This window comes from Mesoplodon densirostris, chromosome 15 (genome assembly GCF_025265405.1).
Source record: "Mesoplodon densirostris isolate mMesDen1 chromosome 15, mMesDen1 primary haplotype, whole genome shotgun sequence".
NCBI classification, from domain to species: Eukaryota; Metazoa; Chordata; class Mammalia; order Artiodactyla; family Ziphiidae; genus Mesoplodon; species Mesoplodon densirostris.
The window spans coordinates 39,115,011-39,136,096 of record NC_082675.1 but is presented as its reverse complement, the minus strand read 5'-3'; the positions used below and the strand labels follow the sequence as shown (position 1 = coordinate 39,136,096).

The following is a 21,086-nucleotide window of genomic DNA, read 5'->3' as shown; positions in this document are numbered from 1 at the left end:
TTTAGGGTTTCCTATCCTGACACCGGGTCCAGCAGTGGTTTTAGCACCTGGCTTTCTGCTTCAGGAAGCTGTGATTCTCTGCATCAGCCTGCCTGTCTACCATTTTTGGAGCAGTGGCTTGTCTTGTGACCTCAATTCTCTGGTGGATCAAAGAAGAGCTGTTAATTTGCTATTCAGTTTTTTTTCTTGTTGTGAAGACAGGGGTGTCAACTTGAGAGCTCCAAACATGCCAGACTGGAAACCGCAAGTCCAAACTTGTTTTTTAAAGGAAAGTAACTATTGAGGTAACACGTAGGCAAGATTGAAGTGGGAAGGGGCTGTCATAGTGAGACCAGGTAGAATGCTTCTGAAATTATCCATGAAGAGTTGATGAATCCTTGACAAAAGCAGTGGATTCAACAAATAATTAGATGTGACAAAAGTAGTCAAATATGACTGAAGTTTTTAGTCTAAGAAACTGGATAATAAAGATAATACTATTAATTAACACAAGTGTATTGCACATAGTCAATTTAAGGTTGGGACATATTAGGTTTGAGGTGCCTGGATATCTATTAAAATATGCCCAAAGTAAGTTAAAAATAAGAATTTTAGGATATAGAATCAGGAATCTTCCAAACATATAGATAGTAACTGAGCCACAGTAATGATGAGATCATTGATACAGAATATGAAGATGAATAAGGAACAGCATGTAACATAGCATTTTCATAAACTAGGGTTATCATTAACGCTTTCCTCTAGAAAACGTTCAGAATTTTGAGCAAATTATTTCCTTTGAGATTCATCCCATATTCATATGGGAACTGCCTGTATACCAATTCTGTTAATCGTGGCAGATTTAAGTTAACCTTTCAATGAGATCTTATCAGTTCTTTAAATCTACTGTTGAGAACATTTTTCTCAACATGTAGTAAATACAGGCCCAAATTCCCATCTATACCTTGGTGGGCAGAATAATACCCCATCCCCCAAAAGATGACCTTGGAACCTATGAAGATGTTACATTACATGGCAAAATGAAATCAAGGGTGCAGGTGGGTTAAGGTTGCTCATCAACTAAAATTAAAATAAAGAGATTATACTAGATTATCCAGATGGACCCATCTTGCTGTATAACAAGGATCCTAAAAAGTGGAAAATTTCCAGAGGCAGAAGAGGCATTGTCAGGGTGATGCAATGTGAGACTCAACTGGCCGTTGCTGGCACTGAAGATGAAAGGGGACCAAGGAAAATGGGCCACCTCCAGAAACCAGAAAGAGCAAGGAAATGGATGTTCCCCAAGATCATCCAGAAAGCCCTGACAGCAACTTGATTTTAGCCCAGGGAGACTCACGTCAAACTTCTGACCTCCGAAGTCCTTACTGTGTTAAGCCACCACCTTCACAGTAATTTGACATAGCAGCAATAGGAAACTAACACAATACTCCTGTACTATTGCATACATACTAAGGGCATATAATCTTTGTGAACTGCAGTCTTTCTTCAGTATGGGTTGGCCATGGTCAGCAGCCAAAGGCATTCTGATTAGATTGTTTCTTTATTTTTGTATTAAATCGGGGTTAACTTCACCTATAAAAAGCTTTTCCCAAACTGTATGTCAATGTTCCACTCAAGATATAAATTGGTGTTCTGTGGAAGTAAAGAAAAGAGAAAGGAAGTGACATCAATAGTCTTAAATATATGAGAAATATTATTTATATATTGATTGAAAATCTGCCTTTCAGAAAGTTGCCATATCTAAGAATGAGAGGACCTGGTATGAAGGGGTATTTTAAGCATGAACGTATGATATCTGATTAGAGCATCAGTGCAAAGGCAGCACTGCCCAGCGGTCGCAGTGATGCATCATCAACTCAGGGATTGATGGTCACTGTTCCAGGCCTTGTCTTTTCGTATCATGTTTATTATCTTTTTGTCCTTAAAATAAAAATAAATTTATCAATTAGTTTTGTTATAAAGAGAAAAACTATTAGCCAAATGATCATTCTTTAGCAATTAATTTATCTGAGATCATTTTTGGTGTTCTACTTTAATCCGTGCACTCATTCGGTCTTATAAACCCCTATCACTGCTCTGCAATGCACCATTTAAAAGTCTTCGTTATTAGTTAAGTCTGGGAAATGCTACACTATAAGACTAACAGTTTTAACTTCTGTGAAGGATGAATAACTATCAATGATAAAAAAATAGAAAGCAGATTTTCTAAAATGGCTTTATTTTAAAAACCTATACAGCTTTGATTTAATAAAAAATATTGCCATGAAATATCTAATTATACAGCAACAGAAATAAACCCCCAAATACAGTTAATTAGAGGTTATCCAAAAATAAATTCACGATTTTAAAGTTGGAATACACATGCTTTTTTTCAAATAAACAATTTTAAAACTGTTTCAGATGGTTTTCATCTTAAAACATCCAGGCTACACATACTTAATCTTTTGAACTAAAACCAGACAACCTCTCAGTAACTTCACAAATAAGTGTTTCTATTAACCTGAAAAAGAAAATAACCCCCAAACCCTTCAATTACTGATTTAGTCACAAAATGCTAACAAAGCCAAGTAAATCATTGTTTTAAAATGTGTACCTCTTGAAAATGAAATCTACATCTGAGTTGTGAAGCATAATAAACTTTTTATAGAAGTTGAACCTTCATGACTAGTCAATTTATTTTCTATCAAGTGTACCCTATTCAGACTACTTTCACAATATCTCTTAATCCTGAAAGAAAGTGAGGTGGTAAAGTAGGAAAACCTTCTTTGGCCCTATAGATAGAGAGGTACCTTAAATGTAAACAACTGCAATGAGAGCCTTCTAGATGTGGGCACCTATGTCTTGTACAGAGTTGGAGATGTATTTCCTTGTTTCTCAAAGACATGATAATCTCCTTCCCAATAATAAAAGATTTGATGTACTGAGATTTGTTTTCAAATGCCATAACAATCAAAATTCATGTATACATCTATAAAGAACAGTTTCAAAAGATCAGAGAAAAGCATTATATAATGGTATTATATCATAGACTTTATTTATGGTAAATGTTTGCATTCATTTTTAAAAGATTAGCTCTTGCCAAGCATTTTTAAGCAAAAGCTAATAAACGAGAATCATTTGCCATAAAAAAACTATATTCACAAACAAGACTTTAATCAAGTGAAAGCTAAAAAACACTGGAAAAATTACAAAACACTGCTGAGTTGATTAAACCGCCTTCTATCGCTAAATATATTTAGAATGACACAAGCATATTGAACAGAAAATCAATTTTGTGGACTCAGTCTAAGTAAGACCAGCGTTAAGAGTGTCATGCAGTTCACGATTTTCTTAAAAAAAATTTTTTTTCAAACCAAATCTCTTGAACAAAAGGTCTTCTTTTCATTTGAGGGGAAGACAATCTGTTTTCCAAACAGATTCTCCTTTTATACGAAAATAGCAAACTGTATGAACTCTAGCTCCTCTTCCCAGGTGCTACTTATACATGACTTTGCATAATGACTTAACGTAGAAGCACTTTCCTGTTAACAGTGTCATGGCCATAAATAATCCATTTAAAAAAAAACAAATGATCAAGTGCAAATCTAAGAAAACCTCCTTTAAAGAATTACCCAAACCCAGCACACAAGCAGGATCGCTATTACACGAGCTAAGAAGTACAACTTATGAACGTGTGTATGATGATAAACACACACTAAGGACCACCTTCTATAAACTTTTAGTAGTGTTGCCAAGTTAATAATTCTTTCAAGGCACTGAAGAATTATGTAGATGGATTTTCCAAAATATAACTAACAATTGCTTAAATTGTTAAAAAGCCCTGAGTCAGAACTTTCAATAGCTTCCTGAAATTACAGATTTCAGACACAATGGCACATTTGTTTATTGTATAGAAAATTACAAGAACATTTTGCTTTTTGGAGGAAAGAAGTAATGTTTATGAAACAAAATCAGACAGACTGCACAAGAAAAGTAAAATATTCAGCAATATTATCTTTCTTACACGTTTTGTGTCAATTGTAACTTGTAGTTACGGATTTAGGCACCAAACTGATGTGGCAAGTCACCTTTCTTGTACCTACTGCTTCCTCAACAAAATAAAAATCTCAATTTTTAACCTCAGGTTTCCATCTCCTCCTTAGTCACAAATATGAATAAATGCTGGAAAACTAATACTCTGACAGAAAAAGAGGTAGAAAATGCCAAGGTAGCAACTTACAATTTTAATTCACCAGTTCTACTAACTAGTTCATATTTTTATACTCTAGTTTCACCCACTACAAACCATTTATCAGCAAATTGAGGCTAAATCTAAAAAATTTTCCCCCTCACTGCAGCAAAGCAATGTATACATGAGACAGCATTAAATAGTTTTTTTTCTTCAAATTTAATGTTTTGAAGAAGTACAACTGTAATTAATACTGTTATAGTTTTATATATATGTTAAAGTTCCAAGGCTATACATGATTATCAAGTAATATCAGTAAGCATTCCTATCATAATATTCAAGCAAATAAAATTAGGTTGCCTTTTTGAGAGAAAAATACATTTTGAAACAGTTACAAGTAGACTTAAAGAAAACTGACATTTTCAACAAAGAGGCACACAAAATTTGCGAAAATCTATTACCTTCCCAATTTAGTACAAATTCAAAGCTAACCTAATTCTAATGTTTAAAATGTGTTTCTCTCCTCTGGCTCAAAATGAAGTAACAAACCCTTCTAATTAAAAGATATTTAAAACCTACTCAATTACAACTGATGATAATTGGGAGGCAGGGGAGAAATTCTGTCTCCCTCAGATTTGATATTTACCATCACTTTAGATCTTGCAAACACAAACAAACTCTTAATAATTCAGGTGTTTCTTGATTTATACTTAATCAAAATTCTATTCCACTGGAGGAGGGAGAGGGGGGTTGTTGCTTAATGGGTACAGAGTTTCAATTCTGCAAAATGAGAAAGTTCTGGAGATCTGTTTCATAGCAACGTGAATATACTTAACACTACTCAACTGTATGCTTAAAACTTGTTAGTATAGTAAATTTTATGGTTTGTGTTTTTAACCACAATTTTAAAAATGCAAAAAATTCTATGCCGAAATTCAATTTTTACACAAATTATTCCTATAAATATTTTAGATACTCTGAGAGGGTAAGTGGATAAATGCTTTTCCTTTTGGATTTTTTTTTTTTAAGCAAGCTGTTCTAAAGTCTACAATTCCCAAAGCAATTATCAATTAAACTACACTAAAAACTGCCTGAAAGACCCTTCATTCAATTGAATATACTCTCCACAACTTACTGCTTTGATAAAATCTACATGATCCCCATTTTTCTCTAAACTCAGAAACTGACTTTTCTTTCTTACTTACTGCAAGCCCTGCCATCCTCCCTATCCAACTCCATCACCAATTGTCCTAGTTCGTAAGGTTAAATATTCTTAGTCCAAAAGGGTCCAAAATTCATAATAAACAAAGAACAGCAACTGTGCAACACATAACTAGACAGTCTATTTGTACCATGTAAAAATGACCTAGCAAGCTCAGAAATTTGAATTGGATAAATCTTAAGCAGCATGCATTGCAATATGCTAAAATGCTCTTACAGGCTAAAGCCATCAAATATATAAATTTAAGAAAGTTATTTTCAACATTATCAATTAATTTTATGCCTCAGTAGCTAGGTGGTCAATCTGCAATGTTTAAAATTACAAATAACAAAGCATAATTTGGCCAGCTAAACTAAAACACTTGTGTAATATAATATTCCTATACTAATACAAAATGATCTTCTCTTGAAAAACTTTCTTGCTCCCAATAAAATTAAATATTTATATAGTATAAACAGTAAGAATGTTAAATTATGTGAAGAAAAGCTATTAGAATAGCACCATTCGGTAAGTTGGATCTATGTTTTGGGTAACAGAGCTGACAACGTTAGAAGAATAAGAGAAAAAAAAATGTGGTAGGAGTGAGGGGGTACAGAGAGGGAATCCAAATACTACTTAATGACAAGTCTTCCAAAACATTAGGAAGAAATGTTATCAGTGTCTTTAGATCCCTTCTTTTTGAAGGGAATACTTCAAATATACAATGGCTGCATGATAAATTCTGTATGTGCTTAGAAGCTGACAATTTTTTCACTGTTGTGTACCTTGCCCCTGAAGCCCAATAAATGTTTTTGAATGAAAGCATGTCAGGTTTTTTTTTTTAAATGAATCTAGGAAAAGAAAAAGCTCTTTTGAGGCACAAGGTAAAGAGATGATAATGACAAGGAAACATCCTAATTGGGAAAGTACTGCTGAGACATATAATAAGAGGTAGCAGTTTCAGAGTTAGAGCAAAGTCATTAAACAATTAAGTTCTTAATCTTCTTCTCACTCACAAACTGAAAATAAGTTTAAAATAATTTTTTAGGTGCTTAAAAACATGAATAGAGAAACATTTTCTTTTCACTAGACAAATTTCAATGTGGTACAAAGAAGCACTATAATTATAGTGACTATGACTTTTGTAATAGTTTATAAGTTATTATATTTTTAGTATGGAGGAAATAAACTAGTCTGGAAGATGAAACTGCCTTTTAGGGATATAAGTTTAAGCACTGCAGCTCAGAAGACAAACAACAAGAATTTAAGTGAAGTAAAGCTCCTGACCATACAATTCTCTGGTTGGCCAAGCTATGCATGAGTCAGCTAGATGTTCCCTCCTTACAAGTTGATCTACTGGAAAAGAGATAGGCAGCCTCTGGCATGGAAGAGAAGGAAAACCCTGATTTACATTGTTTTCAGATCTGAAAGAAAACAGTCTGTTTGTCTCTTTATGTGAACATCATCAGACAGATATTCTATCTTTTTATAACTTCAAAATATGGCTTAATCAACAGCCTCAGTGGCTCATTATTAGATAACTAAGTAGAGTCAATATAAATTTTCAAATTTAAAATTTATAAAAATTTTACTGTTCTAAATAAGCCACTCAGCTTAAACACAGATACGGAATTACCGAGACTATAAAGCCAGGCAGCAAAGCGCACCATTGTTCTCACCAGGACTTGCAGAGGCGGCAGCCATAAATTAGCCAGAAATACAATGCTGTGAGGGCTAGAGACTTTGTACTTTCAAATTTAGCTGTTGCAGCAGAAAAACTGAAATAAAAACCAGATTCAAAGGGGAAAAAACTTACAAAAAAGATAACTATCCTTAGGAGTTAACTTATACACAGTATATAGTAGATACTATTGTAAACAGCTGATTATTTATATAATTATAAATATATATTTATTTATAATCTAGCAGTAATGAACCCCAAAACACTTATTTATGTGTATATTCATTTTAGACGCTGAAAGATTACTCATTCCAAGGAGAAAAAATAATTAGATGTTCTAGAGTAAACAAAACCAAATCACAGGTAATCAGACATATTTCTGTAAATGTCCTAGTCATTCTTTCTAAAGTAAGTATCTATCAACTGGTTATTTACTAGGTCTTGGATATTGCTGGCAGTTGAAATAACGTCCCCATCATTAGGTATGAAGAGAGACCCTGTTCTTTATAGTAAGCTTTACTGTCTGAGAGAGAGTGGAAGCGAGGCCTATGAAGGTAGAATCAGTAACACTGGCAGAATTAACAGACACAGAGGAGAAAGGACTGCTGCCTTTGGACAGTGCATTACCCTTCTCGGATCACTGCTACTCAGCACATTAGAGAAGCTAAGCTGAACCTCAGAGACCCAAACAGGGCAATATCATTTCACTGGTCAGATCAAGCCTGGATAAGTAACCACTGGGGAAACTGAGGCACACTTTCCACAGACAGTTTTTTAAAAGCTGACTGAACAAAACAGTGTACAAATTAATATAAGAAAGGCAACCGTTAACAGTCAGTTAATAGGTGCTCTTTTATTGGATGACTCCCCCCACCCCCTTCAGTTCCCCACTATGATTGCTTGTTTTTCTTTTTCATGTCTATCAGTCATTTTGAAACTGGCAATTTGATTCAAGTTAAACAACTTTCCTTTGAATCCAGAAAATAAGTTAAATGCAAACTTAATATTCTCTCATTCTATATTTCCATTTACTCTAAGAATTTAGAAACAATCACTTGATAACTTTATCTTAAAAAGAGAATCCTCTCTTCAGTATTCCCTTAACCATGCAGAACTTGTACTAGAATTTTATCGTTTAACATACATGACATAATGGTTTGACTTCCCCCTTTCATTTGATGCATGACTTTTCTGAGTACCTGTATCAGCTCACTGTGTAAAATCATGATAAACTGAAAGATAGCTGATCATACGGAAGTATATCTTTTGAGGTCTAACAAATTTATAAACTATAAGAGAAAATGCAATAAAACCAAAAATAACAGGAGATCCTTAAAGGATTTTCCCCCTTAGAAGTCAAAGGTAAATCACCTATGAATTACATGGATTCGATGTTTCAGATTGAAAGGAAAAAAACAAAAAAACAAAAAACACAGCTTCAAACACTGTTTTGTAGAGTTTTTGTTGTTGTTGTTCTGGTACATTTACAGTCTAATTACACTCTAGTAAAGAAACTATGATATTAAAAATTAATTCATTAGAACCTCCAACTAGCTCACTAAGATCTCATGACCAAATACTTTAGCTAACAAAACACACTGAGTTTTTAAGTTAATACAAAAGAATCCTTCGTTCAATAGCCTTTCGACAAATAGGACATTCACTCATTCGGTCTCCACAGAGCTGGCACGTTCCATGGCCACAAAGGAAAATCATATTCTTCAGACGATCCAAACACACAGGGCACATTGTCTGGAATGTGAGATAACAAATAAAGTAATAAATGCTGAGAGATTTTCTATTTTAAAAGTGTAATGTAACAACTCTGTAACATCATTAATTTTCTTTTATTGTTTTAGTCAAATAATCTTTTGTTGCTTTAAAATTTTTAAACAGTTAAAATATCATCCTTATAAAACAGAAATATTGGTTGTACTGTCAGGTCAGTATAAAAGGTACTATCTAAAATAAATATTACATAAAACAAATAGTATATAAAATTAAAAATTCAAATGCCAAAATCTAACAGGAAAAGGATGAAAATAGCCCCATTCAGTCTGACTCAGATTCTCCAACCCTAGGTACTATGCTGTTCTTGCATGAAAATAACACAATGTATGGGGGGTGGTGGGGAGCAGTGAAGGGATGTTGCTGAGAACACACACATACCAAGCACCATGCTGGATATGATACAGTCTCAAGGCCTACATCACTCCCACTTCAAAAAAGAGGAAACTGAGGCTTAGTGGGGTTAAAGACTTCCCAGGGCAAGCTATATGAACTCAGGTCCGCGTGGCCCCAGAGCTCTTGCTTTTAAAAATGATGCTGCACTGTAATACTTTCAATGTAGACCCCCTTAGTTAAAAACAATTAACCTTAGTTATATATTGTTAAATGTAACTTAATCAACTTAGAAGAATTAAGGAGGATACTTCTGTGAAGTTTTCTAGAAAATCACATATTTACTTACAAAGCACATTTTACATTTATATTTATAAAAGCATATTTTACCTTAATATATCATAATACTTCATTCTGAATTAGACCTTTCCCAAATAACATAGAAATGAAATAATTAAATTAAAATGTCTAGATTAATAAACCAGGCCTAAAGCCTATATGAAAATGTGGCAACCAACTCTGACAATACCAGAAATCATTGTGAAGAAAACAACAGAAAAAAAGAACCATAGTCTAACTTGCTAGCTCCATTCTTCCAAAGTAAATTTTCACATTTATCCTTGAAGTTTTGAGAAGCAAAGCTGTAGAAAAATCATAACTTTTTATTTTAAAAAGCCAAAGCAGCTTTTTAAAATTAGTTTCTTTTTCATTAAACTTTCTAGAGGTCTAAGTAGTTAATTAATAAATTCCAAAAGTAAACACATCTGTGCAGTTTGGGTTAAGTTACTTTGGATTAATATATGCTTAATAGCACATAAAATTAATCTTTGTCTTTTAAAGAGACATTGGGGTAACAGAAAGATTGGAGATCTAAAATTTAAAAAGAGACTTATTCAGATGCCTTCTCTTGGTAACCTTGAAGGGGTCCCTGAAAGAAATTCCAACATTCCACAGAAAATAAGTTTTAACTGTTTAAATACTTTAGTGATGAAATATGGCCATGAAGATTATTTAAGAAAGAAAAAACTTCAGATAGAAAAGACAAGAGTGAGACTCTTAACAAGTGCATGGCAACACTGATGTGACTGCCAAACTAGAGAAAGAACACCCTTTGCTACTCAATCCTTTCATTTGATTCAATCCTTTGAACCAAATCAGATTTAACTGGTGGGTCAAATGGTAAGCTAAGGGGGAAAAAAGACTTTTTTTACCAGATTAACTAAAAATTTTAGGTAACTTTATTTTACTGTTGCTTTTATTAAATATTAAGCAGATACGAAAGAGTACTTCTGTTGGTATGTATAAGATACAAAGAACAATATAACCACCACCCAGCTTAACACAGGAATATATATCCTCCTCCACCCCTCACTGATAACCACTATTCTGAATTTTGCATTTATTTACCTTTCCCTTGCTTTTCTTTATAGGTGTGTGTGTGTGTGTGTGTGTGTGTGTGTGTGTGCATGCGCGTCCTTTTCTCCTTTTTACTGAAGTATCACATCTATACAGAAATGTGCACAAATCATAAATGTATAGTTTAATAAACGTTCACAAACCGATCAAATGCAAGTAATCAACTTAGATCATGAAATGGAACTATCAATACTCTAGAAATTTCCCTCGTGCCCCCTCCCAGTCATCTCAGCCAAAAAAAACCCCACTACTCTTGATTTTAATCACCATCTGTGTGATTTTTTTCTTCCAAGTTTGGATCCCCAAACAATATCCTATTTAGTTTTATGAGACAGTGACAAACTTTCCCAAGGTATTTTTACTAATTTATATTCCCACCAGCACTGTATGAGTTACAGCTGCTAAGTATTTTGCCTAAACACTTGATATTGACAGTTTCTAACATTTTTTCCCCTCAATCTGATAGGTAGGAAAAGATACCTCAGTGTGGTGTAGCATTTTTTCATGTTGGTCACTGGTGCGTTTCCTATTTTGTAAAGTACTTGATGAACTCTTCTCAACAGACTTTGCTGATTGCAAATATTCAAACACTACAAGTTGATACACTAATATGCACCACGCTTACTACAGAAAACACTAGTAATTTTATAGAAAAAGATGAAATGCCGTTCTTCGAGTCACTGTTCACCATGAAGAAATCACCGTTACCTGCTCTTTAATGTCCTGTAACTGCTGCTGCAGCTTCTGCACGTCTGCATTGACGTTGGTGTTATCCTTATCCTTTTGTAACACCGGAATATTCCCACTTGCTATATAGTACAGATAAAGAATCTTAATGTTACTGACTGTTTTGAAGCAAGAATTATTCTTTATTTCTAAAATCATTAGTTTTATTTATTAAAAACACAAGACTATTATTAGAATCCTCTTAAAAAATTTATTTTCCCAAGTGGACAACAGAAACAGCAGTGACATTCATGTTATACTCCTTCATTTATAATCTTTGGAAAACAAATAGGTTTACACATTAATTTCTAATTATATTTAACTCAGCTAGACAATAGTCCACACACAGACTTCTGGGTTTTCCAAGGCTCTCCTTGTTTTGTTATTGATCTGAGATGAGGAACTCCATGAAAGAAAGGTCATGCTCTACTAAATGGAAGGAAATTTTTTATTTCCCTTTTCCTACTCTCTAGATTCTTGGTCTTTTACTCTAGTTAATCTGTCCCCAGGATTTTTATCCTGCCCTATCGGTGATGAAGAAAAAGAGCTCTGGGCATAAGTAGCTATGCTAATGTTCTTCCTCATCTGTACACAGAACAAAGAAATCAAAGAGACCATCCAGTTTATGTCTAGTGCAGAGATGAAAAATATTTTTATACAGCTGTACTACAGGTGACCCTTGAACAATGCAGGGGTTAATCAACAAGTAACATAGTCTGCCCTCCACATCCATGGTTTCTCTACATTCCCAGATTCAACCAACCACACACGGACCATGTAGTCCTGTAGTATTTACTACTAAAAAATATCCAAGTTTTGGGAGTTCCCTGGTGGCCCAGTGTTAGGATTCCAGGCTTTCACTGACATGGCCCAGGTTCAATCCCTGGTTGGGGAACTGAGATCCCGCAAGCTGGGCAGCATGGCCAAAAAAAAAAAAAAATCCAAGTTTAAACAGACCCTGGCAGTTCAAACCTGTGATGTTTGAGGGTCAACTGTACTGAAAAGGTTGAAGGTAAATAATTTACTTTTCATCTTTCCACTTGTTCACTGGGTTACACTTCAGTTTATCTACAGTTACTCCGTCACAAAGAATTACTGTTCTATAAAATACTTAAACACACGAGGTAAACCTATTTCATAAAATAATGAGGTTAATACTTGTGTAAATTGAGAAAATAATTTATAATATGATGTCCTCCCACCCTAAGACACAATACATTTCATCTTAAAAATAGCCAGCAAATTTTCTTTAAGCAAGAATACTCTTTATAACGCACATGGAGGTTTCTTAAAAGACTAATGTTAAAAGGTCCATAATCATATTACAAGTTAGAAAAATACAATTTCAGGTTTCTAATAATGTAACAAGAGCAAAACCCTACCTGTTCCTTGTAGATTCAAGTCACATACCTTCTGTTTTACAAGGAGACAGTGTACTATGAGAAGACATGTTTATGAAAGTCCCAATAAGAAAGCGAAGTAAGAAAATCCACTTACAGATATCATCAGTGGCATCCTCTGAACTTTTCCCTCCACAACACATGATGAAGGGCACTCTTCGTTCAACTACTGCCCGACACTGCACACACTTTTTCATCAGATTAGCACAGTCTGGAAACAGCAATAGGACACTTCTCACAAAAGAGAACATGAACAGGGTTGCCTTCCTCTGCTCATTTTTCATAACTTAAATTTAACACTGAGATAAACACTTGTCATATCAATACATAATTCTACCTTCTTAAAATGTTATCAACCTAAGAATGTATATTTTTCATTGGTAGCCTCTAGAATACAGAGCCCATCATCATGAAACTAATGACATTTTCTAATACATTGGAATAAATTGTGAGGAGGAGGAGGTTTTAAGTTTTTTTAAAATACATAACGTAAATATTTCAAGATCTTAAGGCTTGAGAATAAAGGAGGGAGATACCCTTCATAAATTTAACTACTACAACAAGAATTATAAGGCTGCTCACATGATACTTTTTTAAAAAATACTTCCTTTTGTAAATCGCTTATCTCTTAAATTCCTAAAGTATGTTGAACAATTCTCTCCCTTCTATCAGACTGATGTAATCTAACAAGGAAATTGCTTAGTGACTATTTTTTTAATGTAGCAGTCAGGAAGATATCAAAAATTTATCTTAATGGACTATCTTTCTAATACCTACATATCGGTAGAATGCTTCCCCATTCCAAGAAGAAATACCCAGGCACATTCTATGTTATGGATTATTAATACTACACCTAAAGTTACTAATTAATTATAAAATAACAGTGTTTCAACACATTCTTTCCCATTAGCATTTATTATGGAAAGTATACTCCATATCTTAGCTTATATACCAAGTGTCTTTGTCATTTCAAAAACAGGAAAAATAGCAAAAACTGTGGCAGGATGTCTTATGACAAGACAGTAAACCTTAACAAAGCACAAAACCACCAACGTGGACAAGGGGGTCACACACTCCCAACAGTGCTTATGCTGGTGGACAGAGAATAACAATTCTCTGTCAAGGCCGATCCTGTGCCGAGGCCTAAATAGAGATGGGTCTGATGCTGGCCTAGGCAAGATGCACTAGGTAGGAACTAATGTTAGTAGATACCTGGTTTGGGGTTTGTCTTCAATGTGAGAGCAGGTTTTTTTTCTTGAATTTAAAGAATTAATTTAATTGCCTAAGTATATAATATGTAACCACAATTATTTTAAATTCTTGTAGCTATTAAGTTAGGTTGTTATATTGTTTAAACAAAATCTTTCTTCCATCCCTCCAAAAGGGATGTAATTTCTCCTTCCTTTGATTACTGTGATGTGGGGACTGGACCACCTGCTGTACTGTATACTCCTTGAGAAACGGACATTTTCCACCTCGATTTCATCTTCCCTAGCAAATAAATGTTTACCAATGGTCTATACAATGGAGAAAACTCTACTTCTTAGGTTTCTTGTAAAGATAAAAGAGGAAACACTCAAAAAGAGATTAAAATGCCTGGTACAAATTAAGAGCTCAATAAAAGTTAGCCGTTGCTTTTGTTACATTCTAAAGCAAAAATAATGTAAAAACGTTGGGAAACTCCTGCGGGAAAATATTACTTTAAGGCTCTAGAATCTGTATTACCAACTACTAACTATAACCAGCTTTCAAGTCACTTTGGTCCCTGACAGGGTCAGCAAACCCAACCAGTCACTTGTTTTTGTAAATAAAGTTTTAATGGAAAACAGTCCCACCCATTTGTTTACATATTGTCTGTGGTTGTTTTTGCACTACAATGGCAGAGGTAAGCAATTGGAAAGAGTTGAGGTGTTACTACAGAAATCATGTGGCCCACAAAGCCAAAAATATGTTTTATTTGACCCTTTACAGAAAATGTTTGCTAACTCCTGGGCTATGAAAATTTACATAACCTGAGCTCTTTATTACTTAAGACAGAATTCTCTTTCTCCACGCCCTCTGACAGCTGATAATAGCCATTATACCAGTCTTTGGTAAACAGAAACAATTACGTGGAGCAGAATGTTACAGTAGAAAACCTTGATCCTTTCTTAGTTGATGAGCTGCCTACCAAAATGAAAAAAACAAATAAACAAAACACCAATGCTTAAAGCAAATCTGTGCCAATGAGATTAATCTATTACACAGTTTGTTACTTTAGTCAAATGTTATATGAAAAACCAACACCTAACTCGCTGAAACACCATGCTTTACTTTGGGTCCATTTAAGTGAAGTATAAATTGTTAAACTTACTTAAAATTCTTCACTGACAAGTAAAAAGCAAAAAGAAGAGGAGGATATTAATACTAAGTATATTAACTTGAAAAGAACAAGGGAGATATATAAAAGCAAAGTTTAAAACTCCTCTTAAACTTTAATATCATCCTCACAAAGAAGATTTCTATAAGCTCTCTTGACATAAAGGTTAAGGAAGGTTAAGAAGGCCAGAAATTATTGCCCCAAATGGTTGCTGTGGGTGGTTCAGCAGGGGGGAAAGTATACAGGAGAGGCAACATAAAGGTGAAGATGAAGATGTGTTCATTTCATATGTGAAAAAAGGCTAGACTAAATGTATCAACACTCATTTTTGGAAATAAATTTCTCCTGTGTGTGAGAAGTGGTCACTTTGTGCTCATACAACAAATGAAATAAAAAGCTAAGCTGGACCCTCTTATACTGTTGGTGGGAATATAAATTGGTACAGCTCCTATGGAAGACAGTATGGAGGTTCCTTAAAAAACTAAAACTAGGGCTTCCCTGGTGGCGCAGTGGTTGAGAGTCCGCCTGCCAATGCAGGGGACACGGGTTCGTGTCCCAGTCCAGAAAGATCCCATATGCCACGGAGTGGCTGGGCCCGTGAGCCATGGCCGCTGAGCCTGCACGTCCGGAGCCTGTGCTCCGCAACGGGAGAGGCCACAACAGTGAGAGGCCCGCGTACCGCAAAAAACAAAACAAAACAAAAAAACCCTAAAAATAGAGCTACCATATGATCCAACAATCCCATGCTGGGCATATACCTGGAGAAAACCATAATTTGAAAAGATACATGCACCCCAATGTTCACTGCAGCACTATTTACAATAGCCAGGACACAGAAGCAACCTAAATATCCACTGACAGAGGAATGGATAAAGAAGACGTGGTACATATATACCATGGAATATTACTCAGCCATAAAACAGAAGGAAAGAATGCCATTTGCAGCAACATGGATGGACCTAGAGATCGTCATACTAAGTGAAGTAAGTCAGACAGAGAAGGACAAGTATTGTCTGATACTGCTGAACTTAATTTACAAAACAGAAATAGAGTTACAAATGTAGAAAACAATCTTATGGTTACCAGGAAGGAAGGAAGGGGGAGAGGGATAAATGGGAGACGGGGATTGACATCTACACACTACTATATATAAAACAGATAACTAATAAGGACCTACTGTATAGCACAGGGAACTCTACTCAATACTCTGTAATAACCTATATGGGAAAATAATCTAAAAAAGAGTGGATATGTGTGTAACTGACACACTTTGCTGTACAGCAGAAAGTAATACAACACTGTAAATCAACTATACTCCAAAAAAAAAAAAAAAAAAGAAAGAAAAAGCTAAGCTGAGAGAATGCAGCACATCGAGTCTTCCCTAACACTTAGGACTAAGGAGGGAAAGAGGTGACACTCTTGTACAGAGAACAGATAGAGGGTTCTAGAGGCCCACCAACTCCTCTGTTCATGAGTTATTAAAAAAGTAATTCAAAGACATAATTTGTTTCACTTTCTACTTTTATAATAATTCTGAGGAAGTTCTGTATGGGCTACTTACTCTCACAAGCACACATGTGTCCGCAAGGCTGAAAAAGAACAGCTGCTTTCTTGTCAGAGCATACCACACATTCTTCAATCTGCAAAAAAGAGGTTACAGCAAAAGTGTCAACATCTACAAATACATCTAATGACTCTAACAGTTCCTTCTGTATCCAAATGTATTTCTCCTCTATTCCTCTATAAGGATACTCCTGCACAGAAGAATTTAACACACACTTCTCCTCTGTCCTCTACTTTCTTGGTTACTCATTTTCACATCTTTGAAGACCCCAGCTAAACTGGTCTAGCTCCACTTTAGTCTCCCTACCTGTCCTAAAGAATGATACAGAAAAACTCCATTTCCTCTGAGGTCAGGGAGAACAGACTAGACTTCAATTTTCTTTCTTTCTTTTTTTTTAAAAAATTACTTTGAGGACTTCCCTAGCAGTCCAGTGGTTAAGACTCTGCCTTCCAATGCAGGGGGTGTGGGTTTGACCCCTGGTCAGGGAGCTAAGATCCCACATGCCTTGGGGGCCAAAAAACAAAAAACAAAAAAACCCGAAACGAAAAATAGAAGCAATATTGTAACAAATTCAACAAAGACTTTAAATATGGTCCACATCAAAACAAAACAAAACAAAATACCTTAAAAAAAACTATTTTGGAGAGAAAAATCAAAAGAACAAATGACTGAGATAAGATAGATTTTTAATATTCATAAAATTCTAGCCACGTTAACCAGACTGCTAAAGCTTAAGGGGGATTTTTCTGTTTACCCACATCCAAGGAATTCCACCTAACCCATCCTTTCCCAGGACTTGGAATTCCCCCACACTGGCTGAAGCCCAGAGCTCTGGACTACTCTTTTCGCCTGATCGCCACAAGTCCTCCACACCTATTCATAAGTTCCCTCAATTTTTCCTCCTCTTCTCCACTTAATCTGAGTTCTGCGTGTGTAACTATTTCTTAACTTTGCTCTGGTTCTCTGACTCTCATCTGCCTACTGCCCTTGGCTCCACATCCATCTTTCACTGATTCTCCTCCCTTCTGACACACATTCACCCCTATCTGTGTCATTTAACATGACTGTCCAAAAATGATGACCACCACTTCACCTAAACAACCAAAATATTGGACCTTCCCCACTTAGACCTTGCTATGTACATAGAATTTACATAGTCATAGTAATCTAGTGGGAAGCAGTAAGACATGGTTGGTCAGGATCTTTATGTTCCTGCCTTCCAATTCCAGCTCCAATACTAACAAATTACCTAACACTGTAGAGCTGCAGCTTTTTAAAAATCTGAACAATAAAGAACAATCCTTCTTCACAGGTGGTAAACTGTCAATTAGAAGACAAGGAGAGGACTCAGGTGGCCCTTATTCAAGTATATCCTAGAACAATGCTAACTATGAGATAGGAGGGCATATTTTAAGACATAGCAATATAGAGTACAAGAAAGAGATCTGAGAAATATTTAAGAAGACTTGGTAACTAATAAAATGTATAGAATGGTGAAGAAGAGATCTAAGATATCTGCTAAGTTTCTGACTTGATTTAAAACAGTTGAAAGAAACAAATTTCAGTCGCCTACAGCTTATGGGATGCAAGACCAGGGTGTTCTTTCCAACTCTAGGATTATACATACAGGCTTTAAGACCTACTCAAGGTTAGACTATAACGAAGCGAATGTTCACCTTCAGTACACAAATCCAGCCCACAAACTGCAAACACTAAGCAGTACACTACCAGAACCACAGTGGGGAGCAGAGACAGGAAGACCCTGGAAATGGGCGACTAAGGAACCCATAGCCTGGAGGCAGGTACATTAACTTTTCATAGCTCCCAACAAAGTTTTTCCTCTCAAAGAACGGCTGAAATAAACAAATGGGACCTAATGAAACTTAAAACCTTTGCACAGCAAAGGAAACCATAAACAAGATGAAAAGACAACCCTCAGAATGGGAGAAAATATTTGCAAATGAAGCAACTGACAAAGGATTAATCTCCAAAATATACAAGCAGCACATATGGCTCAATAACAAAAAAACAAACAACCCAATCAAAAAATGGGTGGAAGACCTAAATAGACATCTCTCCAAAGAAGACATACAGATGGCCAACAAACACATGAAAAGATGCTCAACACCACTAATTATTAAGACAAATGCAAATCAAAACTATGATGAGGTATCACCTCACACCTGTCAGAATGGCCATCATCAAAAAATCTACAAACAATAAATGCTGGAGAGGGTGTGGAGAAAAGGGAACCGTCATACACTGCTGGTGGGAATGTAAATTGATACAGCCACTATGGAAAACAGTATGGAGGTTCCTTAAAAAACTAAAAATAGAACTACCATGTGACCCAACAATCCCACTACTGGGCACATACCCAGAGGAAACCATAATTCGAAAAAACACATGCACCCTAATGTTCATAGCAGCCCTGTTTACAACAGCCAGGACCTGGAAGCAACCTAAATGTCCATCAACAGAGGAATGGATAAAGAAGATGTGGTACATATATACCATGGAATATTACTCAGCCATAAAATGGAATGAAATTGGGTCATTTGTAGAGACGTGGATGGACCTAGAGAGTGTCATACAGAGTGAAGTCAGTCAGAAGGAGAAAAGCAAATATCATATAATAATGCATATATGTGGAATCTAGAAAAATGGTATAGATGATCTTATTTGCAAAGCAGAAATAGAGACACAGACGCAGAGAACAAATGCACGGATACCAAGGGGGAAAGGGGTGGGGTGGGAGGAACTGGGAGACTGGGATTGACACATATACATTATTGATACTATGTATAAAATAGACAACTGATGGGAACATACTGTATAGCACATGGAACTCTACCTAATGCACTGTGGTAACCTAAAAGGGAAGGAAGTCCAAAAGGGAAGGGTTATCTCTATGTGTATGGCTGATTCATTTTGTTGTGCAGCGGAGGCTAACACAACATTGTAAAGCAATGTAAAGCATTGTAAATCAACCAACGAAAATTAATTAAAAACAAAATAAAGGAAGGGCTGAGGACCATGGCTACATTTCAAAGGTGTGTGAGTCAGCTATCTGGCTGGCTAATAAGCTGAAAAGAAAAGTAGGCACGGTATGGGCGAAAGAAGTGAAAATCTCAAACTTTAGCAACTAGACAGACAGACAAAAGTCTCAAGAGCAATGACAACACAGAGGTGAAACTCTGACTGATCTAGCCATTTATTTGTACGTAAGGAGCATCTTCATATTAATATTTTAAGAACTGTATGTGCTAAATACTGGTCAAACATTAAAATGTGACAATTAAAAAAAGTAAATTAGATATTATGTGTACAGTGTCTAGTTCAATGCCTAATATAAAATCAGCACTTAATACATGATGATTCTCTTCTCCTCTCTATATAAAAGATGTGTTGGTTTTTAAAATGATTCCCGATGCAACTGTCTACATATCTGAATTGCTGATAAAGAGTTTAAAATCATCTAACAAACCAATCTAATAATCATTTACTTACCCATTCAGCTATTATTAAAAAATTTTTTTCTAAGCATAACTTTTTCCCCTTCTGGATTTTTTTCCTCAGATTACATTCCCAGGAGTGGAATTACTATATCAAAGCATATTTATTGTAACTGTTTGTATATATATTGTCAGGATGGTCTCTCAAAAAAATGTAAACCCATTTATTCAGCCAACTGCAGTATTAAGAGAGTACTCATTTCTCTTTCCTAGCTAGCATTATTTAAAGTTTATTTTTGCTAATTTGACAAGAATGGCTAATAATAGTTCATAATTTTTAATTTGTATTTCTTTAATTGCTAAAGAGACCAAGCTTGTTTATTCTCCCTCCCTCCAAATACTAGTTTTACAATTTGTTTTATCTTCAGTGAAGTTGTTCAAGATCCTTTAACCACTTGGGGTCGCTATTTCTTTACATTCGAAGGCTCTGCAACGAACCTGGCAAATCTCTTTGGTGGGTATGTAAGTTTTTCTACTTTTGTACAGGTTTGAAAATTCCATAACTTAAAATACAAACAGACACCTTACTAATTCTTGGAATTCCGAAATGGTCTAAAAAGGAGTGACAACATAATCCTTCCTCTCTACCTTCCTGTTCTGTCAACCCTCCCTTGCAGACATTGGTTTTAATTCTGTCTGTGTATCATAACACAGAGAAAAGAATAGTGACTTAAGAATCAAGAAAACTGCGTTGAAGACCCAACTGTCAGTGTACTTCTTTGAGCTTTGCTTTTTTCAATTATTTCAGTAAACCAAAATGAGTAAGATGGAAAAGCACTAAGTTACATGGAAAAAAAAATGAAACCAGAAACCCACAAAAGAATACTGCTTCTCAAAAAGCAAAAGGAGTCAGATGAGATAAAAAGTGCAGAGGAGATACAGAATTTGACCACCAAAAACTGCAGGATGATCAGACTTTATTTGCCTAATGGTGG

The 21,086-nt window shown here is 35.3% G+C and overlaps 1 protein-coding gene across 1 annotated transcript in view; it reads right to left on the bottom strand.

The window, feature by feature from the left end:
• Window positions 1-2,285: 2,285 nt before the first annotated feature.
• MIB1 (MIB E3 ubiquitin protein ligase 1) overlaps window positions 2,286-21,086 on the bottom strand; it is a 117,200-nt gene continuing 98,399 nt past the window's right edge. The window contains exons 18-21 of the mRNA XM_060118269.1: window positions 16,634-16,712; window positions 12,811-12,924; window positions 11,296-11,396; window positions 2,286-8,802 (exon numbers count right to left, since the gene is read on the bottom strand). Coding sequence (XP_059974252.1) covers window positions 8,662-8,802; window positions 11,296-11,396; window positions 12,811-12,924; window positions 16,634-16,712 — 435 coding nt within the window. The 3' untranslated portion in view covers window positions 2,286-8,661. The remainder of the gene's footprint in view (window positions 8,803-11,295; window positions 11,397-12,810; window positions 12,925-16,633; window positions 16,713-21,086) is intronic.